Source organism: Salvia miltiorrhiza, chromosome 4, assembly GCF_028751815.1.
Source record: "Salvia miltiorrhiza cultivar Shanhuang (shh) chromosome 4, IMPLAD_Smil_shh, whole genome shotgun sequence".
Lineage (NCBI taxonomy): Eukaryota > Viridiplantae > Streptophyta > Magnoliopsida > Lamiales > Lamiaceae > Salvia > Salvia miltiorrhiza.
Genome location: NC_080390.1, coordinates 49,518,394 through 49,544,398, shown reverse-complemented (window position 1 = coordinate 49,544,398; position 26,005 = coordinate 49,518,394). Strand labels below are relative to the sequence as shown.

General features: G+C 32.9%; 2 protein-coding genes and 1 long non-coding RNA gene across 3 annotated transcripts; 2 read left to right on the top strand and 1 right to left on the bottom strand.

Annotated features, from left to right (window-relative positions):
* The first annotated feature begins 596 nt into the window (after positions 1-596).
* Positions 597-2,422, top strand: LOC131020185 (bidirectional sugar transporter SWEET13-like). Its single transcript, XM_057948877.1, has 6 exons — positions 597-729; positions 1,048-1,084; positions 1,187-1,397; positions 1,502-1,663; positions 1,767-1,886; positions 1,959-2,422. Exons 1-6 carry the CDS (start codon positions 684-686, stop codon positions 2,220-2,222), a joined length of 840 nt encoding a protein of 279 aa, XP_057804860.1. The 5' UTR covers positions 597-683; the 3' UTR covers positions 2,223-2,422.
* A 13,261-nt stretch (positions 2,423-15,683) lies between these two features.
* On the bottom strand, positions 15,684-17,134 carry LOC131020184 (pentatricopeptide repeat-containing protein At3g13160, mitochondrial-like). The gene has a single exon (XM_057948876.1). It carries the CDS (start codon positions 16,919-16,921, stop codon positions 15,806-15,808), a length of 1,116 nt encoding a protein of 371 aa, XP_057804859.1. The 5' UTR covers positions 16,922-17,134; the 3' UTR covers positions 15,684-15,805.
* A 2,551-nt stretch (positions 17,135-19,685) lies between these two features.
* LOC131020183 (uncharacterized) lies at positions 19,686-21,207 on the top strand. Its single transcript, XR_009100632.1, has 2 exons — positions 19,686-20,287; positions 20,808-21,207. It is a non-coding gene; the product is annotated as an uncharacterized LOC131020183 (long non-coding RNA).
* Positions 21,208-26,005: the final 4,798 nt, after the last annotated feature.

The window sequence follows — 26,005 nt, the reverse complement described above, 5'->3', positions numbered from 1 at the left end:
GCGAGTAAATAGTACTAATAATCTAATTTCAAATTGACATAGATTACAGGTGCCTGCTTATTCTCATTAACCATAAAAAATAAGTATCTAATCAAGTGACATATATAAACCACCAAAACAAGATAATCCTATATTAAACCATATCTGAAATATTTATATATTTCTTTAGAGCAAATTTCCTGTAACACTAGATGATCTTCAAAATTAGGAGCAAAATGACGTCTGCCACTTGATAACTACTGATGCCCGGTAGCATTTATGATTTTATAATTCACAATTATAGATTGGGTTTTTGCTGAATCGGAGAACACATTCAAGGATATATTCCCTTTAATAATTTGACTAATCTAAATATTGTTAATTTCCAAAATTATTGCACGGATTAAAGGTTGTGACCTCGATAGAATGACTATTGTACCCCTGATCATGTACGAAAAATTTATAATATCTCCAGAAAAAAGTTGCTTTTCTCTACAGAATTTATCACTAGCTCTTTATTTTCAAATTAAATAAAAACTTAGATATTTTTTCTTTTGGCTAAGGTTTGAAACTTTAGCACAGGTGTCCCATGATTTCTCTGTATATAAATAGGATGTCGAAGGATTCAGTATTGTCCACAAGATAAGCAAACACAAGATCTATTTTGAGCTTAATTTGAAATCAAAAAAATTTCTAGAAAGTAGATGGCAGGTTTCTCTGGGGAATGGGCTTTGGCATTTGGACTACTTGGTAAAAACTATTTACATATGTATTTATTTTACACATATATAGTATTTAATTTAATGTCTGCATGCAAACCAATAAAAAAAAGTCATGGTTATTGTTTTTTTTCCCCTTTTGAGTTGAGTCATTGTTAATTTTAAGAAATATATCATTAGCCAATCTTAAGTCTTGTTGTTACAATATTACGTACACTCATTAATTAATAACACATAAATAAAAATTTGATGTGCACAGTATGCAGCATCGCCAACGTAGACTAATTTATAAAAATACTTACTAGGAAATTCTGCCAGTGTAACTAACTAGTTGTATAATTTTTTGCAGGTAACATTGTGTCGTTCATGGTGTTTCTCTCTCCAATGTAAGTCTAATCTTCTAAGCATACAATTAACATTGATTATTAATTATTTGGTAATGATTAATTAGTCGAATAAGTATTAATTAATGAGTTGAACTAGTGCAGACCAACATTCTATGCAATTTACAAGAAGAAAACAAGCGAAGGTTATCAATCAATTCCTTACGTGGTGGCACTTTTTAGCGCAATGCTTTGGATTTTCTACGCATTTCTCAAGTCCAATGCCACTCTTATCATTACCATCAACGCCTTTGGCTGTTTCATTGAGACCATTTACGTCTGCTTCTATCTCTTCTACGCCCCAAAGAAGCTCAGGGTAATTAACCATTAACCATGCACACACGCTGCAGAACTTTTATTTAAAAAAAATATCCAAATAGATATAATTAATTTAGTCGAAAAATTACAATTGAAATGCAGGTACAAACCCTAAAGATGATTGCGCTTCTTATAATTTGTGGGTTCGGATTCATCGTTGTGTCGACTATTTTTCTGGTGAAGCCGTCGCGACGCGCCATGGTGGTTGGTTGGATTTGCCTCATCTTCTCCTTGTGTGTGTTCGTTGCGCCATTGTGCATACTGGTCAGCATATATATATATGCATATCAAATTAATCAATTATTTACTATGTATACATATCATAAAATAGTTTTAAAATATATCATTAATACATTAATTTTTGCAGAGAAAGGTGATACAAACCAAGAGTGTTGAGTACATGCCATTTCTTCTATCACTATTCCTTACACTAAGCGCCGTCATGTGGTTTTTTTATGGTCTTCTAATCAAAGATTTCAACGTTGCAGTAAGTTCATATCCCTACCTATACATACATATATTTTAATTTTAGCAAATAAATTAAATTACGTATGTGTAGGTTCCAAATGTGCTTGGGTTCAGCTTTGGGCTGGTTCAGATGGCACTCTACGTTAAGTACAAAAATGTGGGGAAAATGAGCAGTAAGCAGAAGCTTCCAGAAACAGTAGTAACTCAAGTTGTAGTGTTGGAGGAGCCAAAAAATTCAGACCACATTATCAGCATTGTCAAACTTAATGAAGCGTTACATTCAGAAAATATTCGAGAAGCTTCTAAGAATGATGAAATAAATAATGATGGAGTCGAAGGATTACAGCAAAAATAAACAATGAGGAATTACCTAAACCAGGGTCTCAAGTCTGATGGGGGCTACGCATTTACTGCATCATATATGTAATATGTTTTGCAATTTATGTGGCATCTCTTTGTGCAATTTGTGAGTGCAGCTAGAGCACTGTGGATGTTTATCAGTAACTGTATGTTTAATTTAATCAATTAATCAATCAATGTTTGTATATTTATTGATGATTATGCGGCTCAATCTTTAATACTCTCTGTTCGATTCATTATAAGTGGCACAAAAATTTTGGGCATGCATGTAAATTAAGAAGGGTTAAGTATCAAATAAGCCCCTATCATAGTGACCCTTATCACGTTTAGATCTCTATAGTCGAAGTTGGACCAACTAAACCCTCAAAGTGCCTAATTTTTAACAATCGGGCCATCCGCCCTAACGGCTGTTTAACACCGTTAAGATTTTTTTTTTTTTTTTAATTTCGCCATTTCTCTTTCCCATCTCACTCTCTCTTTCTCGTCTCATTTTTTCCGTCAAGCAGGGAATGGCAATCCTTTCCGTTTCATCACCTCACAATCGGACGGCGCGGTTCAGGTATTGGCTTCGCCGGAAGAAGGGAAGGTTGGCGGTGCTTGGTGCGCCTAGGGTTTTTCAGGCGCGACTTAAGGGTGCGGCCGGTGGGTGAGCGGTGGTCAAAGGCGACGCCCTTCGCCGGATAGGCGAAGGGGAAGAGGTGGTGTCAGTGCGAATCTATTGTGGCTTGTTTGAGAGGGGGCTGAGCTAGGGAGAAGAGAACAATGAAAGGGGGCAGCGGAGGCTGGGGCTTAGGGCTCTCAGGCGGCGATTGGTGCCTATCCTTTCTCGCGATTAGTGGTTGGGTCGATTGTGTTTTTGTTTCTCCGTCTAGTTCGAAAGAAGAAGAAGAATGAGAGATATCTCTCTCTGTCGTCTTACTCCCTCAGAGAGGACGGAGCCATTCCTATTTCTGTCAAGAAGGGCGTGACAGTTGCAGCCTGGAGATCCAAGGCTTTTCAGAGATGGCTTAGGGGTTGTGGCCTTCGAGTGGTGTTCGGAGGCGACGCCCTCTACCAGATAATCGAAGCAGGGGAGGTGGCGGAACCTTCACCGCCACTGGGGAAGGAACCGTTGATGCGTGGGACGACGGCTGGCTGGACGGATCTTGACTATTTGTTTTGAGCGAGGGGAAAGAGAAGAGTGGGAGAAGGAGAGGATGAGAGGAGCCCCGGGCCGAAGGCGGCGGCCGTGACTTGGTCACCAAATGTCAGAGGAGTGTGGCGGCGGTTCTTATCACCAGCGGCAAGTTGCTGTTTCGTGAGATGAGAGAGAAAATGATATGTGTATTTTTCCGCGAGTTTCCGGCGACTTTGGCGAAATAAAAAAAAAATTCTTAACGGTGTTAAACATCCGTTAGGATGGAGGGTCCGATTGTTAAAAATTAGGCACTTTGAGGGTTTAGTTGACCCAACTTCGACTATAGGGATCTAAACATGATAAGGGCCACTATGATGGGGGGCTTATTTGATACTTAACTCAATTAAGAAAAAAAGTGCAAATTGATTAAAAGTGATAGGACACTTATATATAGTAGCCTAGGACAACTTAAAATAAATTAAAATACATACCACTTTTAATGAAACGAAGGAAATATATTTTTTAAAATGTTATTACTATACCAAAGAATGAAAAATACACTCACGCTCAATCTTTAATACTTGTTGTTGGTATGTTACACTTTAGCTAATCTTGTCACACTCTGATATATAGTTGTAAACTATATTCTGCTTAATCTTATAATTAAAGTTAGTGAGATGGATATATCAAGTTATATATGCATTATTGGATCAAAATGTAATTAAGAAAAGAAAAAGTAAGAAACTCATTATTGTAAACTGTATGTCTTATTATGATATCTAAAGAAATGACACTTTTTCCTTTAATTTTGTGTTAAAAGGTGGGAAACTCATTATAATTAACAAGTAATCTCTTTTCCTCCTACTTTTAACAAAGTATTTTTTTTCTTGTCCAATTATTAATAGGTTTTGGACATGTCTCACCATGCGCCTTAAGCTTTTACATGAATTTGAATTTTGTACATTCAAAATTAGTTGGATTGTTCGTATAATCTACACTAGCCTATATAATTCTAAATTAACAACGTCATTAGTATTTAGTGTTTGGCTATTAGCTAGATTAGGCGATTCTATGTATATACCATCTCGTGCCACCAAAGCTCACACATGCATGTACAACAACATATTGAAGGGTCTTATGACAAAAGTTACATTTTTCATATGGACAAATAATGATGTTAAATTAAATATCATAATAAAATCTTTAATTTGATGTAAAAATCATCAATTTCGATTCATGAAAAAATAGTCCATAGGTAAAAATTAAATTGTCAAAACAAAAGAACATAACAAAATCTTTATGTGGCAATTAGCTAGGGACCTCAAAATCTTTATGTATCAAATACGGGGTGTTACATCAACTACGGACATAAAAATCGTAATTAAATAAAAGTATGATTAGAGTACCTTAAAATTTACTCCTTCAAGGGACTATCACTTCCTAAAAATCGTCAACTTCGATTCATGAAAAGTATTCAATAATGATGTTAATTTAAACATCATAACAAAATCTTTAAGTTTATGTAAAAATTATAAAAAATGAATTTGAAACTAATAAGTTATCATAGTTGAAAATGTCAAAATTATTTTTTCTCTTTAATTTATATCTAATTTTACTTCTTCTTTTTCTTTTTTTTAATGTTGTTTTCATTTGTTAATGGAAAAAAAAAAGTAGATGTAATTTTTTTTCCCCAAAAAAATCACATGATTGTTTAATTAAATATTTTTAAATTTACATATATTTAAGTTATAGTAGTTTTTAATGCAATTAAGATTAATTATATTATAAGTTTTAAAATAAAAGTTTTAGAAAACTGAATTTGTATTAATTTTAATAATACTATAAATTTGTAGATGACAATTAGTTATAGTATATCTCAAAATTAGAATGTAAAATATTATATAGATTTATTTAGTTTTTAGTTATATATTGTCTACGATTTATTTATTTAGTCATTTATTTGTATAAATATTTTTGTTGTTATATATGTTTTTACTTTTACATTGTTTGTATTAAAAAAAAATTGTTCTGAGCTATTTAAGTGTGGGCTATTAATGGAATATTCTACTATTATCATTAAATTTAATATTATACTAATTGAATTTTGCAATATTATTATTATACACTATTTCAAATCAAATACTAATATATTTAAATAACACAAACTATTTTGCTTACCAATTAATCTATCTCACAAACTATGATATTTTGATAATTTTACATAATTTAAAATGTAAAATATATATAATAAAAGGTTAAATACCAAATACAACCTCAAGGTTGTCCCACCCTGCGCAAAAATAACCCCAATAAAACATTAGTTGCATTTAGCCTCTTATTGTACTATTTATTAAACTAATACGTCCACCCTTTCTCATGGCCGTTACCTAGCTCCCGTCTACAATTTTTTTAATATCAAATGGGTCACACTTACCGTTTAATAGCGGGTTTCTTCTCTGCAATTCACAATCTTACATGAACCCTAATTTTTACAGAAGCAAATTATTGTGTTTGAGACGAAATTTTCACGATTCAACTTGGGAGAAATCGCGAAATCCTTCACACCGCAACCAACAGTGCTCCCAGCAGCGCCACCAAAAAGCCACCACTTAAACTCTCGGCGCCGCTGGCAAGGGCAGGCGCAATAGTCGAACCCTCAATCTCCGCCGGGGAAGGCGCCGGAGAAATTCGCAAGTTGCGATGCCTCTCTGAAATTACCACAATGATCAACTTCTGCCCCTTCTCTCAGTGGCTATCGACGGCGCTGATGAAATAGTACGGACCTGAACGCACGAGCTTCACCTTTGTGCTGCCGCCGGTGTAGGTCTCGATCGGACTCGACGTGTTGCAGGTTATGTAATCTCTCTTCATCACTTGCAGCACCGAGTCTTTCGATCCATTGTATTCCCAAACTGCAAATTAAGAGGGACGAATTCAGAAATTAATTGAGTTATGAAGCGTTGATTTGTTACTTACCGAATCTCCGATGTTGAAACGCGATTTCTCGGCCCAGTGGTTGAGGGAATCTGAGACAGAAGTAGAGACCTTCCAAGTGTTAGATTTGCATCTATAAAAACTAGGGTTCATGTAAGATTGGAAATTGCAGAGAAGAAACTCTCTATTATACGGTAAGTGGGACTCATTTAATAAAAAAATTAAAAAAAAATGTAGACGGAAGGTAACAGCCGTGAGCAAGGGTGGACTGATTATTTTAATAAATGGTACAGTAAGGGGTTAAATGCAACTAACGTTTCCTTGAGGTTATTTTTGCGCAGAGTGGGACAACCTTGGGGTTGTATTTGGTATTTAACCCTATAATAAAATATGTCGTGATCCGTGCATTGCATGAAAGGTTGTACTAGTATAATACTCTCCCGTCCACAAAAAAAATTTCTAGGAGAGAGTGACACGAATTTTAACAAAAAAGTTGCTTGAGTGCATTGAGAGTGAAGAAAAAGTCGTTAAGTGTATTGAGAATGATGAAAATGTGTTTTAATTAATATTGAAAGTGGTAAAAAGGTGGAAAATAAGAGTAAATGAGATATTTATAAGTGGTAGGGTATATTCCAAAAATAAGTAGAAAGTTCTTTTGTGGACATCAAAAAAGAAAAAAGTAGGAAGTTTTTTTTGTGAACAGAGGTAGTATAAAAGAGGAGCTTTTCACATCCAATTTTTTTTCTATCCTCTCAAATTTTTTCACCAAAATTTCTCTATATGTTCTTTTTTCTTCTTTGTATTTTTATTATTTTTAAAAAAAGTGTCAATTTCGATTCATAAAATAGTATTCAATATGGATGTTAAATGAAAGATAACATAAAGATCTTTCATTCGTTGTAAAAATTATAAATAATGAATTCAAAAACGAATAAGTTATGATCGTTTAAAGTGTCAAAATTAAATTTTGTTCTCTCTTGTTTATGTCTAATATTGAACACCGTGCTCTTTTTCATTTTGTTTTCGTTTGTTGGAGAAAGAAAAAAAGTAGATGTCATTTTTTACCTTTAAAAAAAGTTTACACTATTGTTTAGTTATAATTTTTTTAAATTTATTTATTTTTAAATTATAGTAGTTTTTAATGCAATTAAGAAGAAGAATTTTATATTAATTTTAATATGAATTTACAAATAAAAAAGTAGTTTTATATCTTAAAATTACTAGAATTTAAAATATCATGTAGACTTATTTAATTATGTGTATGAATTATTTATTTATTTATTTATATTTGTTGCTATATTTTTATTTTTATAGCATTCCTATTTTTTTCTTATTTTTTAATTAGTTTGACTAAGCTTATTTTAAATAGTTTGTAAATATATTTGTTATTTGACTAAGCTTATTTTAAAGAGTTTAATTATAAGCTCTTAAAGCTTATAAGATGTTTCAAGAATTTACAAGATATAATTTTTAAAGAGTTTATAAATTATCAAAGTGTTTGGATAATTGAACTTAAAAATTAGAAAGACAACTTTTAGTTTGTGATAAAAAAAATTTGCTAGAGAGAGAAAATCGAAGTGAGATGAACATGAGAGGGGTAAATAATGAACTACGTGTGTTGGCCAAGGGGTAAGGGGTTAATGCCTAAGGGCAAAGGTCTTGAGTTAGAGTCTCTGTGACGCGACCTTTTAATTTTTTTATTTAATATTGTAAATTTAAAAAAAAAATAGTTAAATAATTTTTATAAAATAAGGTAGAGAAACTTATTTTTTTTTGGGCGCTTGTAAGCTATTGGAATTTATTTTTAAAGCTTGTTAGCAACTCGCACGCAGTTGAAACCTCTACACCACACAAAGGTGGAAAAATAACCACACGCATGCGGAATTACTACCCACACAAATGTGAGAAAACTACTCACACAAAAGTGGAAAAACTACACCGAACGCAGGCGAGAATATTGAATCCAAGATCTCTCATACAAGCATGAGCGAAAACTAGCTAGCTAGCTAGGAGTATACTCAACGCACACCTTGCAAAATGGAGTAGATAATTCATACATCGATCTGTAGTATATTAAAAAAGCAATTTTGGTTTTGAAATCAATTTTAAAATAAATAGTAATTTTATAGTTATAATATAATTGAAAGTTTATTTATAAATTATATTTTTTCTTTTTATTTCTTCTTTCTTTATCTTCTTATTTTTTGTTTTATTTAGTTCTAAAATTATGAAATTTGACTAATTATAAAATATTCAATATGTATATCAAATTAAAGATCACGATAAGATCTTTAATTTGGTATATTTTATGTAAATATTTAATTTAAAATGTAAATGTTATATTTATTTAAAGATTAAAATTTAAAAAAAAAATTATCTTTCCTTTCTCATATTTTTCTGAAAAAGTCTATTTTTTAATTTATTTTTATTTTTACTTTTAACTTAAAATATATATCTAGTTAAAATTATTTTTTTATTATATTTATAAATATGATAATTAAGTTGATGTCAATAAATATATAAATATAAAAACATTTCTCGTGAAATGATGTAAATACTAATTTTTGAGTAAAAAGCAAAATAAAAGCTAAAATATGACATCACAATTTGTCTTTTGCCATTATCTTCTTATTTCTTCTTCTCTTTAATTTTCCCTTTTTGTAGTGGCTCTATAGTTATTAAGTGCAATCGTTGGTCCACAATAAAACGTCGAAAGTAATTTGTCTGCTTCACTATTTATGTGTTATTATTATTATTGTTATCGTTATTATAGTGATTTTTTTTGTTATATATTATGTTCGTCCAATTTATTTTGACATATTTTTTTTAAATTTGTCCCAATTATAATAATACTTTGCAAAAAAGTACGTGATTCCTATTTTTTTACATACATTAAATAAATGGTCCCTATTCACTTTACACTCTTAACATCTTATTCTTAGTCTCTGTGTCCAAAGCAAATGTGCCAAGATAAATAGAGACAAAGTGAGTATTATACTCCCTTTGGCCTCTGTCCCCAAATAACTTGTCTTTCTATCTTTGTACTATATCTCACTACTAATAATATCTCATTTATACTTAATTTTCATTTTTTCATTAATTTCAAGACTTCATTTATTCTTATTTTTCACATTTTCACCTCAAAATTCATATTCCTTCCTTCTATGAAGTTATTAATTTGGGGACAAGGGGAGTATTTTTTTTTTGTAAGTAAATAATTTTATTACCATTTGCGTGACAAAACAAGAACATTACAAACATCAATCTCATCAACTACTCTAGAGCTCAACTTTGCAGCATTCTCCTAAGTTTATCATCAGGGCCTTTCCGTTCGGTTGTTCTGACTGCCGGCAGGAGCACGTTGTGGAAATATTATCCAAAGATAATATTATCCAACATTAAAAAGTTTGTGGGTAAGGGTGTATTATCTAACATTAAAAAGAAACCTCATCTCTTGCGCAAGTGTGGGTAAGGGTGTATTATCTACCGGTGGAATTATGGACTCCAGTTATCATTGCTAATATTGGTCGAGCCCTAGGACATCCGTTGCGTATTGACAATGTTTCTGCTAATGGCCAAGTGGGGCACTTCGCCAGGGTCCTTGTGGAAATCAATATGGCGCTGCCCCTTCTCAATTCAATGTACATCGATGATGGTAATAATTCTTTCTACATTGAATTTGGTTTCGAATCTTTGCCGTTGTTCTGTTCTCGTTGTAAAATCACTGGTCATTCCACGGACAAATGCCGGAGAGCTGCGAAAGCAAAAGGCAAGCAGAAGAATGAGGAAGCGGCTGATCAAGTTGAGGAGAATCATAAAGGAGATGCTAAGGTGGATCCGAAGCCTGCTTGGCAGCCTAAGGAACAGGTTTATTACCCTAATGTCAAGGATAGTGATCTCCCGCAGATTGGATTGGAAAACCGTTACGGCGTGTTTCATAAAGATGATGAGAAGGTGGCCGAAACAGATAGTGACAGGGTGGACGAAAACTTTGTTGTTGAGTCTCCCGATATGTCTCTAAATGAAATTGGGGAGGTTAGTGCGGAGCGTCTGAATGCGGATGGGGCTGATGATTTTCAGGAGGATCATTGCATCACTAAGCGACATGATTTGTCGGCTGGTAAGGGAGCTACGACTTTCATAGGAGATGAAGACTCCGGGAGCAGCAAAGGTCAGCATGGGGAAGAGGTTGTTACTTCTCCAAATATGCAGTCGGAGGATAGTGATGAGTTACAGGTTCAGAAAGCAGCTGCCATGAATACACAACGGGAGAAGGACCCTACTCCTGATTTGAAGGATAGGACGGAGTCTCAGGGGATCATTCCGGATCAAGAGGATATTGCTAATCGTATTAGCAGGCTCGAGGCGCAGGTTAGCCAAGGGATGGAATTGCTCGTTGAGCAAGTTCCACCTAAGCGTGGACCGGGTCGTCCTAAAAAGGGTATGGAACGTTCGCGCGTGCCACTGAATCCGAATCCGGTAGATTACATAAAAGGTCGTCTAAGAAATGCGGAGGAACTGGGATATAAGCCGAGGGACTTTGTGGTTGATCATAGCAACAATAGTGCTATGCGTGCTATGAACAATATCGCGCACGGCCGTTGGTCGGATGAAATGGAGTTGGACGACTTTTGATTTTGTTGCCAACTGTTGTCTTTTGACTTAAGCTGTCCTATGCGTTGATGTTTTTGTTTTACGAGCTCTTTTCGAGTCTCGGGCCCTTAGTTTGCTTTCTTGTGCATTCAATGATTTTTTCTTTTTCCTTTTTATATAAAACGTAATTTAATACTGTCGACTTCTTGAGGTAAAGTAGGGAAATAATTTTTTTTAATAGTGCATAATATTAGTATTCCCAAATTTTGGGGCCCCAAAAATTTGGGGCACTAGGCCATTACACGACTTAATAATATATATATATATATATATAAGGGTCGGCCTTGTTTATCATTCCTATTACAACGAATAGCAATTTGAACTTGGCAAATAGGTATCAATACCTCCTGCGCTCATGTATAACTAGCAAAGTACACATGCGGCACTAGTACTCATTTGAGATGTTAAACTTTATATTGATTTTTTATTAGTATTAAGTATGATGATTCGTAGTTAATAATAATAAAAATATACCAAAGTGCTAATATAAATAAAAAAATATTCCATAAAAATTGAATTAATATTTATGGTAATATATTAAAATTAATCAAAATCATAATTTAAAACCTCATCATTCCAAAAGATTGGGCGGATTAAATTTCCATTTGGAACTTAATCCGTTGATCAATTTATATTATATCCTTCGTAATCAAGACGGATCATGTATATATATGGTTTTAATTTGCGAGAATGGCCAAGTGCTAAAAGTAAGATCTTCATTTAATTTCAAGTGGTTAACTATTGGTTTTATATTGAGCCAAATTGGTACGTGGATGCATATGTGTGAAAAGATTAGTTATTATTGTATTTCTATATCCCCAAATAATTGGAAATATGTAAATTTGATTTTATCCTGGATCGTTTCCACTTTTAGTTGGAAAAGTGGAAATCTTTTTAACGATAAATTGTTGAATGGCCTCAGCAGGGTATCCCATGATTATGTAAGCGGCCACTTGATGATATAACAAAATAAATGTGGATAACAATCTACTCCATTGCCATCCATCATTTTAAAATGAATCATGTCAATCTTTTCCCCTTCCTACTTGGAGTTTTTCATTTTTATAACATCGCTTTAAAGCCTAGGTTATGCGTCTGAGCTGATCTTCACACTCGAAAGTCTCTGCATTTTTCTTCATTATCTTACCTTTATTTGCCTTTTTATTATCTCATCTTCAATTAATACTCTCTCTCTCTCTCCCTCTCTCTCTCAATGCTATGCAATAATGTTTAATTTCAAATAATTAGTTTGTAACAAGACTATTAAAAAATCTAAGAAAAGTTATAAGCAATGACCAAATAACTATATATGGACATATATATACATGATATATAGGAAATTTCATATTCTTGGAGGTATGATCATTCACTCTTTAATTTAGATTTAGTACTCTAAAGTTCACGAACGGATTACAAACTTAGTGAAGTCATTTTATAATTATGTACATTTAATTTCATGTGATTTGCTCCGAAAACTGATTTGGGTTTCCCGTTGTTCTAATCCATCACTTCTAAATATACTGCGAAACTTAATACCAATAATGACATGGAATTTAGGTTTCCCGTTCTTCAAATCTATCACTTTTAAATATACTACAAAACTTAATACCAATAATGACATGGCCGAGAAAACAAACTTAACTTTGAAAAATAATACTACTCTAAAAAATGATTTTATATAATAATAATAATAATAATAATAATAATAATAATAATAATAATAATAATATTATTATTATTATTATTATTATTATTTATTTATTATTATTATTATTATTTTTTGTTTACAAAAAGACTCAGAACATGTATGGGTTGAGAAATTATCATCACTTTCTATAAATTCCAATCACCGTCAATCCCTGTATTCGATATCAACTACAAAAGCAAAAACATAATCTTCAGGGAAAAAGAAAAAAACCCCAACCAAAAGAATTAATGGTATATATGACCTGTTAAAGGTGTAATTATGTCGATTATTTAGGAACATTGTGTTCGATTATTACAAGAGTTTATACTTATGTTTGTTTATCATTTAAAAATCAATAATTTAATTCACCTAATTTTTTACTGATAAGTTATAATGTCAAATAATATTATATTGAAATTCAACGGGCTTAATTATTTTAATAGATTTTGCATAAGGTAAAGAGGCTAATGTGGCAAAATTGAGGGAGAAATTATCCAAATCCAACTTTTACCATTTTTAACCCACAGCTTGAAAGTTGAAACCCTACAATATATATTTGTAACCCAGCAAATACCTTCACATCTGCAAATTCCAGCAGAAAAATATTATTGATGCACGTCAAACTGTACAACAATTAAAGTATTTACTATTAAATCTTTTTAAGAAACAGAAAATTTCTTTAATCAAGTTGTGTACGTTCCTGGTTAATTTTCATCATTTTCTTTGAGCAATCCGAAACGTAAGGGCAATTAAAGTAAAACTTTTTCTTTTGGAAAGGCAATTAAAGTAAATTAATAGTGTAAAATGAGCTTTTACTTACGTCAAAACTAGAGTATAGGCAAACGCCTAGAGTTCCTAAGTCACATGGGACAAATCACAAATGTGTAAAATTTGTGAAGCCTCCGGTTGTCTTTCTCCCAATTCAAATTGACTGATTTTTGGAATTTCTTCTTCCTGTTTTATAGTACTATTTTGTTACACGATGAGGTTGGTATATAGACTACACCGGCATAGAGCTATAAAAGCAAAGTAAATTCATGAAATATTTAATTTGTGAGCTACGGGATAAAATAATAAATTTAATATTATTATTATTAGAAGTAATTGTCTGTAAATCCATAAAATTTTTCAGAAATTAGTTATTGCACCAGATCTAAAAAATTGGCTTCTAAATCCATAATATTTTGTTTTTGTCTGATTTTTATTCGGTGACCGATTTTTTCTTATGCTGACTCCGAAAATGACACGGTAGTCGGTAGCACCTGGAATTGACACCTAAGCATATTTTTGACATGTGAAAAATAAATAATATATAAAAAAATACCCTAATTTCCCCTACCCATCGTCTTCCCCAACTTTCCCCACTCCCAAACCCTAATTTCCCCTCCCCCACCCGCCGGCGCCACCCCTGCCGCCACCACCACCGCCACTGACGCTGTCCTTGCCGCCGCCACCTATTATTGACACACACACAGTGGGAGAGAGAGAAAGAGAGAGATGAAGAATTTCTCTCCAAACAATTAGGCTCAACGAGTTTTATACAATTCGAGCCCTTCTCGACGGATATATTCATGTCGTCGTTGTGCTCAACGCGACCTTGCCGCCATGTTCGTTGGATTTCAGACAAAAATAGGAAATTAGGGATACCAAAGACTAAGAGGGAGACAGTGCTCCTCGTGTGTAGTTTGTGTGGGATGAGACGAGGGGGTGAGAGACAGCGGGGGGAGGGGGGATTTGGCTGAGGAGAGGGCCGCGCCTGTGATGTGCGTTTGTGTTCTGAGTGGTGTGAGAGTATCTTCTGTGAATGGTGTGCGTGCGAATTTGGGGTAGATGAGTCGGAGCGGCGGGGGTCGGTGACGGCGGGTGGGTGGTGGGAGAATTAGGGTTTGGGGGTAGGGAGAAGGGGGAAGACAATGGTATAGGTGGAGGGGAAATTAATTTTTTTTTTGTTTTTGTTTTTGTTATTGTTATTTAAATATATTTTTCACATGTCATAAATAAATTTAAGTGTCCTTTCCGGTGCCACTATGTCATTTTCGGCTGCTATGTGTCAATTTCCGACGTCCACGTAGGAAATTGACCGATCACCGGACAAATTTGATTGATCACCGGACAAAAATCAGACAAAAATAAAAGGTTATGAATTTAAAAATTGATTTTTCGGATCTAGTGCAATAAACATTATGAATTTACAAACAATTACTCCTAATTATTATTATTATTATTATTATTATTATTATTATTATTATTATTATTATTATTATTATTATTATTAGAAGGTTATGGAAAGTCAGATGGAGGCAGTGAATAAAATCACCTTCAATTATAATTTCAATTGTGATTATTGGGCCATCAAGTTAGTCAATCATCGGAAGCCCAACCCACATAAGATCTTTAGACTGAGGACTTACTCCCTCCGTCCCAGCTTTTAGTATCCAACTTTCCTTTTTTGGCCGTCCCATATTTTGGTATCCATTTCTATTTTTAGTAAAAGTAGGTGGTGCCCTTATTCCACTTTAATTATTTTAACTCTCACATAAAATGTGGGACCCTTATTCCACTCACAACACATCAATAACTTTATTAAAACCCGTGTCGTTCTCAACTGGATACCAAAAGCCGGGACGGAGGGAGTATTATTTATTAATATGAAATCATAAAAAAGTTAAAATCTCATTTATAGGAAAGATGGGCCGCTGGCCTAGTTGGTGTTGAAAAGCTTTAATCCTATGTTTTTTAGAAAATAAAACTTTAATATTTTTAAATATCCATCAAAATTAAAATATTACAATTGGACCGTGAGAAAATTAAAATAAAACTGAGTGACGTGAATTTTCGAAAGGCTATGCCTATGTAATTTTTTTCATAACAATAATTACAGCAATGATACTTTATCTAAATTACTAGTATAATACAATTTCATTTATCATATCGCACACACTAAAGTAGTTAAAAAATAGTAGTATTTTCTAACGTCATACTTGGACAAATTCAATCCCCTCACGACAAATCCCGAATTTGGCCCTGGTTAAGATGGCGTGCAAGCAATGCATCTGAAAATGATGTGAGCCAATACACCTCATCTTCTTGCACAATGCTAAAAAAACACTAAATCTTGTCAAAAACTGGCAATCCAAACCATCAATCTGATTAAACAAGTGTAACTCTTAATAATAAAAGAAGATAATCAGGGTTGAGAATGTGGCAAAGTATACAAGTGGAGCAGGTGTTTGGCGTCCTCAACTCTGGAGTGCTTAAGCAGCTCATCACTCACTCTCCTCACCATCGCCACAGGAAGTTTCTTCTTCAGACCGGCAGAATTCTTGCACAACTCCAATGCCAAATCAACGCCGATGCAATCCAACGCAAAGGGAACAAGTCGGAGGTACGTGAAGATGTCGGGAGCAGCACTGCTGCTCTCCTGCAGCGCCGCATACCAATTCTTCACCTCCTCAACATTGCCTTCATCCACGAACCCTTTGATCAACACATTGTAAGTGTAGCTGTTGGGCCGCAGCCCCTTCTGCTCCATCTCCCTCACCAATGCAACCGCTTCCCACATTTTCTTCTCGCTCACCATCCCCTGCACCCTCGAGTTATAACACCTCACATCCGGATCCACGCCCTTCTCTCTCATCAGATTCCACGCATTCTCGCCCTCCAAATATCTACCGCTGTGGTAGAGCTCACCCAACAGCAAGCTGAACGTTACGGCGTCGGGGCCGACGCCTTTCGCGGCCATTTCATCCAGCAAGGAAACGGCGTCGTCGAAGGATCCCGTTTTGCAGAACGCTTTCATCGCTGAAGTGTAGGTGATCGCGTTGGGCTCTATCGACAGCTTCGCCGGTAATTCTCGGAACAGCTCGATCGCCTTGTCGAAGTTTCTGCAAGGGAAGCAGGCGGAGAGGAGGGTGTTGAAGGAGAAAACGGTGCGCGGGCAGTTTAGTTTGGGCATTTCGTCGAACAGTTGGAGGGCGTGGTCGAGCATTTTGGCCTGGCCATAGAGGTGGATAAGGCGGGCGGTGAAGTGTTCGTTTTTGATACTTTCGTACTTCTTTTGGTGTTGAAGGATGTCTTCGACGTGAGAGAAGTGGCCGGCTCGCGATAGGCGGCGGACGGCGGCCTTGAATGGCGCGCGTTGCGCCCGGAATCCGCCAGAGTTTGACAATTTCTTGAATTTCTCGACGACATTTTGAAATTTGGCTTGGGTGTTGGAGGTGGCAACCGCGACGACGGAATCGGGCTTGCGTTTAGGTAGAAGGAGATGGCGGAGACGGCGGCAGGCGGAAGACGCTTTCTCCATAGATGAAAACGGGTTCAGCCTACTACGCACAGAGGCAGCCCAATTCAGAAAGGGGCTCGTCCTCGGCTCGAGGAAGAAATCTAAATTAAAGTTTAGGGAAATAAATTTGAGGAATAATTGATGAGTTGATCTCTAGTTAAAATTTTGGGGATGCCACGCAAACACCAACACTTGTCACGTCAATTATAATTTCTATATCAGATTTAGAAAATAGATGAACTTATTTAAGGTAGTATATTGAAATATTATGTATTATCATCCTTAAAATTCGTGTGCAACTTATAAAGTAGCTAATAATTCATGTATTTTCGTGCCAATATCTTTTAATAAAATAATCATAATTGTCTTTAAATTTAATATGAAAATATTGTTTTTTAGAGAAAATAGATATGATTATATTAAATTCCGATGAATTGTAAACTAGTTCGAGAAATCTGACTTTTAAATGATTACATCGGTACAAGAAATAACGAATTTCACTAAACAATGAGCAATATAAATTACGTCCCTTCGAACATGTCTAAAATCAAGAACAGAAACCTCCTTAGCATGGGAAAACGCAAAGTGGAAATCATTAATATTAAAATATAATTGACATGCTGTTATTCGGTATTTAAATGAAGCGTTTACTTTGAAGGGTTAGCCTTGATAGATAAAGAATAATAAGGTTAACACCTTGTTTATTTTGATGAATTGAAACTTTGGAATATCTGAAGGCCCTCGATTATTTATATCATTCAAGTTAGTTTTGTTTGATACTCAATTAGTAAGATTGAAGAAATTCTACTATTGAGGATGAAAATATTCAATCATTCTTCTCTTATCAATCATGCAAAGTAAACGCTCCCTAATGGGCTTAATTATTTTGAATCTAATTGGAGCTAATTGTTAAAACATGACCGTAGCTTCCAGTGTTTTCAGCAAAAAGACTACATATTACGGATTTGAAAATGAGGACTATATATTATGGAATTTGAAAATGAGGACTATAGCTTCCATTTTTTTACATTTACACTCCTATTTTGGGTCGTGATGGAAGCTATATAGTCCTTATTTTAATGTGTTGAATATGAGTGTAAATGTAAAAAATGGAAGCTATAGTCCTCATTTTTCAATTCCGTAACATATATAAAGTCCTTTTTTTAAAAGGGTTAAGTACCAAATCCCCCTATTGATGGTGCCCCTATCGCGTACAGAACCCTATAGTAAGAGTTAGAGCTGTTTATTACCTCAACGTGACAAAATCGCAGATACTTAACCCTTTCTAACGGTGTTAACCGCCGTTAAAAGGCGGGAGGTTATTTGGTGCGATTTTGCCACGTTGAGGTAGTAAACAGCTCTAACCCTGACTATAGGATCCTGTACGCGATAGGGGAAATTTGGTACTTCACCTTTTAAAAAAAAATACTAAAAGTTACGGTCCTATTTTAATAGTTAGCTCAATCTAATTACAAATGAAAAAGTCCAATTTTAAGATAAGTCTTCAAATTAATTTTAAAGTAGCAATTTTGTAATTAAAATAAAATTGAAGATTTATTTCTAAATTATATATATATATATTATATATATATATATATATGTTCCTTTTCTTTTATTTTATTCTAAAATTTTGAAATTCAATTAATTATAAAATATTTAATATGCATACCAAATTAAAGATCACGAAAAAAGCTTTAATTTGAGTATATTTTAAATTATGTAAATATTTGAATTTAAAATGTAAAAGTTATATCTATTTAAAAATATTCTCTCATCTTTTTTTTAATAAATCTAATTTCAATTCTTTTTTTTAAAACTTATTTTTTTGGCCTTTTTATAATATCAATATTTATTATTGTGAATTATTTTTTATTTTTTTTATTTTTTAATATCCAACTCAAATATATTCAGTTAAAATTATTTTTTATTATATTTATAAATATGATAAATGAATTGGTATTAATTTTATATAAATATAGAAATATAAAAATGTTTTTTGTGCATGGTAGTTGTCGTTAAAATTAAAAATCAACTTTAGTGTGCGTTTGCTGCTGATCCAAGAATAAAGTAATTAACGTATAAAATTAAATATCATAGATTTAACTTAAGTCCATGAAACGTGATATTTAAATGTGATTTATGCCGACTTCACAATCGATTTGGGAAAGTCAAGATACTGTTATAAATTCGAGTCATCTATTTTTTTTAAAGGAATTCGAGTTATCTATTTTGTTAAATGATAAAGGTTGCAAATATTTAAAACAACTTGTCTACTAGTCTCATTACTACTTATTCGATATTCATAAACTTATTTGTCTCTCATTCTTGGGTTCATGATATATATGAGGAGTCCCGATTCGTGGAGGAAGAAAGAAAACAATGGATCCGATCTTTTTTCAATTCAATGTTGGGTTGTTGACATTCCAAATCCAACTAGCAGATTTATGAGGAATATATCCCCTCTAGAATCTTCTGCATCCACCAGCACGTGTCTTTAATTAGCTAAGGCCCAATTAGTTTATTGGCTATCATCTTGACTTGATGGGCATCAACGTAATTATGAGCCACTGGTTTTTAAAGTTTAGGGCAAAACCCGACGCAATAGTATTAATCTTTATTAATCGGAGAAACTTGACTATATAGGGGCTCCAATTGAAAAGAAAAAAATCGAAAAATAAAATACATGTCTCATTCAATTAAGGTCCAAAATAAATGCACAATTCTTAAATGGACCAACCAATAAATCTATGGGAATTTTTAAAGAGATAATTGCCTGTATAAATCGCGACCTTTGATCGATGCACATTAATGTAACGATATGCAACACTCTCTAAATTGAGGTGTATATTAATGATTCCTATTTGTGGACAGCTCCATAATTGGTGGCAAAAGTTGTAATTATGAAATGAATTTGAAGGCTGACATTTAATCTGATGCAAAGAGATTAGTTGAAGGAATATGTTCGAGTAAAATGTGGTGTATAAATAGAGGTGATAAGCGGACATAAAATGCAGAGATCGAGGAAGAGATGAGAGGAGAGGAGTTGCATGAAGAGAAGAGGGTTCGATGGTTTAGTAGCCAAGAATGATTTGCCTGGAAATCTATAATTCTAGCTAGGATTCCGGGCAGTCTTCTTGGTTACTTCAACGCCTCTTCTCTCTTATGCTACTTCTTTTTGTCTTCGTGCTTCTATACATGTAATATATATACATGCATATATTTGCTAAGTTTTCGTTTCATAACAAATGGCTAGCTAGAGGGAGTTCAATCTAACATAGAAAAGATCATCGGGTTCTAATCATATCAATTTTTTCGAATTGGTATTCTGTTTCATCCAATTCCAGTTTCATCATATTCAGGAATTTGGTGTGATATAAATTAGTTTTGGTAAGCATGCATTGAATTTACCATGGTAGCAAGTTGATTAATAATGTCACACACACACACACACACATTATGAATCATGATTGCTGAGTATGAATATAGAGTTGCTACTTGTGGATAAGCGTTATTGACATTCAAACTCGCGATCTTTAATTTTAATTGGGGATTTTGATTGAATTGTGTGTTATGGGATGGGACAATCTTGAACTGGATAATCTTATAAATGAGTGTGCAAATGGCGATACATAAATATTAATCAGTCCCTGTAAGTTTCAATATAAAAGGCTACGCTGCTTGAACTTATTACTTAATTTATTAAATTATTATTGTTCAGTTAGCCCAATAGGATATTTGATTGAGCTTGTTGTCGACCATTTTTTTGATCATTAATCGTGCATTTTCTACTAGTGAGCTCACTATTTTGTATATTAAATTACCTAAAATATAAATCTTTGAAGATATAATTTTTTTTTTAAATTACAAGAGGTATCTGAATATAATCAATTATGCAATCCGTATGCAGGCGGAACCTTATCACCACCCAAACCGTGGGAAAACATCACTGCATACAGGCGGGACCTTATCACCACCTGAACGGTGGGAAAACATCACCGCACGCAGGCGAGAAACGCCCTGCGTGTGGGACCTCAACACCAAATAATACAACATCGCACGCAGGCTGGAATACAGCGCCACCTTAAGTGGGAAAACATCATCGCACATAGACGGGATTAAACCCAAGACCTCTCACAAAGAAGAGTCTTTGGGTGCCTCAACCTTATCACTAGAACAAGGCCTCATTAGCATCTTTGAAGATATAATTAATAGGGGTTATTGCCAGAAAATACATGTAGTTTGTCAATTTTCTTGTTTATAACATGACCTTATAATTTGACCAGAAAATACACCAATTTTCAATTTAATCGCAATTATAACATGACTTTGTAGCTTGACCAGAAAATACACCAGTTTTCAATTTAATTGTAATTATAACATGTCTTTATAATTAATTTAGTATAATAATATAAAAATTTTACATTAAATATTTTTAATTTTCTTTTCATCTCACAATATACTATATATATATATGTATATATATAGATATATATTTGATGAATATGTAAACAATATATAATATTATTTACTTTTTAACATAGTTCCTATTACATATGTACCTAAATTATTTATTGGTCCTAATATTTTATAATTTCATAATTTAAATAGATAAATACTTATTATATATGTAATATATTAATAGAATATTAAAATCAAATTTATATATATGCATTTTATGTGTTGAAAATGTAGAAATATATTTTTAACTTAATTTTTATAAAAATAAATCAATCAATTAACAATATTTTATACATAACAATTTAATATGAAGTTACAATAAATATTAATACATCTATGATGAACAATAATCTAAATAAGGTCATGTTATAATTGAGATTAAATTGAAACTTGGTGTATTTTCTTGTCAGATTATAAAGTCATGTTATAATTACAATTAAATTGAAAATTAGTGTATTTTCTGATCAAATTATAAGGTCATGTTATAAACCAGAAAATTGACAAACTACATATATATTTTCCGGCAATAACCCCTAAATAATACCGGTGTATCAAACATGTAAATGTCGACTAGTAAAAACGCAACATTATTATTCATTATATAGTGTTAATTACAAAAAGGTATCAATTTTATTATTGAAAAGCTGTGGTTTTAGATGTGTTAGCTATTAGAGACCATTTAAGTTGGTTGCAGCACACACTACGCTCATGTTGAGCGACAGATGTTGAATATATTTGTCACACTTTGCCTTAAATTCTGCACGAATAGGATGTAAGAATATAATCACAATCTTCAAAATTCCATGTGTAAGTCCCTTAACAATACTCACCAATCTTTAATGCTTTAAATTTTCTCCGTCAATTGTCTTACAAATATTCTCTCTGCTCTATCTCTTCTACTCGATTTAAAATCCTGTCAACCTTAATTTTCACATATTAATATTATGGCCTGTAGAATAGATACTCCTCTTTCGAATTATTTTTCACGAATTATTATTTATTTATTATTATTTTTTTTACCTCCGCCTCAAAATAAAAATCTCTATAATTAGTCTGAGCCTCTTACATTTGATTTTCTAATACTCCCTCGCTCCGTCCGCGATATCGTTTCCACATTGTGGACGAGCGGGTTTTAAGAAAAGTGGTGGATAGTAGTGGATATTGTAGTGAGTGAAATTCGAGTCCCACTATTGTTGTGAGATGAAGTTTGTGGACCCTACTTCTATAAATAGAAGTGAAAACGATATTACGGACGGATTGAAATAGCAAATGTGGAAACGATATCACGGACGGAGGGAGTATAATTTATTCGGTTTACGGAGTTTCCAAGTTATTATGCAAAAACATGATTTATCTAATGTACGCCGAAATATATATACCATTTTGGCACATGAATTAATAAATTATACTCCATTCGTCTATGATATCATTTCTATTTTTATTATTTTCGTCCATTCACTACAAAAAAACTTACCTGACACCGACGGAATTACCAACGGAAAATAATCCGTCGGTAATCACCGACGGAACAACGGCGGAATTCCGACGAAGATGTTTTTAAAAGTTTACCGACAGAGTTATTAATTAGCGACGGAAAATATTCCGTCGTTAAATATTATTTTTTATTTTTAGTTTGTTTTTTAATTATTTCTTAAATTTTATTGACCGAATAGCGACGGAGCGTAATTCGTCGTTAAATATTATTTTTTCTATTTTTTATTTTTTTTTTAATTTTTATTTTTTTAATTAAGCCGTCGGTAATCCATCGGTAAATAGTATTAATTTTTTTGTTATTTTTATTTTATTTTTTAAAAAATATATTTTTTATTTTTTTAATTAATATTCTATTTTATTATTATTTTTAAATTATTGAGAATATCTTAAAATTTATTGTTATTTTCAACAATAATATTTTCTTTTTTTAATTAACAATAATATTTTTTTATTTATTTTAAATTCGATCGTATATTTGCCGTCATTTTTTCATCGGCACCACAAGTCTTAGATATCATCTCGACATATTCTAAGATTATGAATAAATGATATTGTATTGAAATAGAGTTTAAATGAATTAATAAGTGCTAGTTATATCAATAATACGCGTGTTCTGTACTAGTGACTACTCGAAAGGAACTTCAAGATTAAGCGTGCTTGACTTAGAGTACAACTAAGATGGGTGACCCACTAGGAAGTTCGTCTTAGAGCATCTGCAACGGGCTACTTGATGCCCCATACTCGAGTAGCCCATGCATCGAGTAGCTTAATGCAGGGCTTGCCTACTCGAGGGCTACTCGTTTGTTCGAGTATACCCGAGAATCACCCATTTTCTCCTCTTTTTTCTTTCTTTTTTCTTTTCTTTGAAATTAGATATTTTAATGTTAGTTTTAAATATGTTTTTTAGGATTTAAGTAATTTTTAATTTATGTCTTTATGTTTTTTTTAATGTAATTTTTAGGATATTTATTTTAATGCAATTAGTAAATTATTTTTTTAATGTAAAATTATTATTATTATTATTATTATTATTATTATTATTATTATTATTATTATTATTATTATTATTATTATTTCGTAAAAAAAATTCCGTCGCTAATACCGACGGCCATTTCAGACGACGCCGGCGTCGTCGCGTGCTCGCCTACGGACGGTCCATCGTCCTTTCCGTCGGTATTTAGCGATGAAAAAAAAATTCATCGGTAAATTTTTTACCGACCACTTTTACGGCGACGCACGGCGGCCGTCGGTATCTGACTTTACCGACGGATTTTATGGATTTAGCGACGAAAAATTTCGTTGGTAATCGGCCAGGTTCTTGTAGTGATTCATTATAATATCATTTTCACTTCTATTTATATCAGTAACAAATTGCATTCACAAGTCACAATAATAGTGGAATCCAAACTGCATTCACAACAATACTTACTATTACTAACTACTAGTATCTATTAGTATTTTTTTAAAATATATGTCGTCCACAAAGTGGAAACGATATCCTGGATAAATGGATCGAGTATAGTTTTTAGCATATGTGTATCCGGTCGTCTAACAAAGTACGAGCTAAATGATGATAAAAACCAAATTTATCCGTACCATTTATTACAAAATGCCAATACAGCTAACCACAAGTATGATTTATCCATTTTCTTAGCTGGAGAAAGCATTCAAATCTTGAAATTAATTTGAAACTCGCAAAATAAAATGTAAAAGCTAAACACTAGGTAAGATACTATTAATTTGTTTGAGAGTACAAATGTAATTGAGTGATGGTGACAACTTCCAACTAGATATAGTCATATAGATTTATAATTTGTTAGAAAGTGCAATGTAATTGTAACCAATTTAATAATTAATGAATGATATTTAGTAGATATGAGAGAACAAATTGGAGGCGATTACTGAACATCATATATAGTGCGTCGGGCAAGCTGGTTTGGTCTTATGCTGGCATTATTATTGACGTGAAGGAAACCCCAATTTACCTAAACATTGATTGATCATCATTTTTCGAAAAATAATAGTAATAAAATACTCATCATTAGTTAATTTTTAAGCTGATACAAACTTTTATTATACTCCTATTACATGAGAGAAAAGAACACTATTTAATTTATTTTTAATAGACCGTTAACCTTATAGATAGGGAAAGTCGTAATTTTGATCCCATAATAATTTGTAAGAAGCCGGGGCCCACCTGCAAAATGGGACTCGATCGAGACTCGTATTTTCAGGTCATTCTATATCGGTTGTCTTTTTTCTTCATACAAAAGTTGTATAGAAACATATAGAAGGTATGCAATCACGCGAGGTCTCCCAAAACTCATATAAATACTCGTAGGACATCAAATTCCGAGTATGAAATTAAATTATGAAGAAACGACAAAAAAAGTTGTTAACAACATTTACTATCAATAATGCTATTTAGACCAGATATGTTCAGACATAAATGAATAAATGGTATTATATTAGTCGAAATAAATCTTAATGCATGAGTGGGACGATTTGCTTTATGTCACATACTTAAGTATTTATTTTGAATTAAGATATACTGTGAATAAACATTTCTTAATTAGTTGGAAAATGGAGGGAATAGGTGTGAACCGGATTAATTTGTGGGAGGGAAGCCAAAATATATTAAATTGGAGCCAAAACAAGTGAAGGGTATATAAAACAGTAACTCTGAATATTATGTAGTATTCGATTAAGCAGTAAATCTAAGTCTGAGTAGACCTGCGAACCTCATTGTGTCTGGACATATTACGTCCAATTAGCATCAATGTAACCAATTTAGACATTACAAATTTAAAACTCTTAAAGAGATCACATCTTAATTAGTTGCCAATATAAATTTGTGCGTGGGAAATTAATGAATTGAGCGAGCAACTTAAAAAAATAACACGTGCCACTAGCAAAATTACACTTTTCTGGGTGTAAGAATAAATAATTCTAGAAATTATGTGTTCATGGATCTTAGATATTAATGCATTAGACTAACACACGCACACTAACAAGATTACTCTTATTCTTAGATCATGTTAATTAATTATTGTAGGTCGGCATGATATATAATTACTTTCTCTGTCCCATTTACTATTGGCATGTTTTCCTTATTGATGTGTCCCATTAATATTAGCATGTTTTTATTTTTGG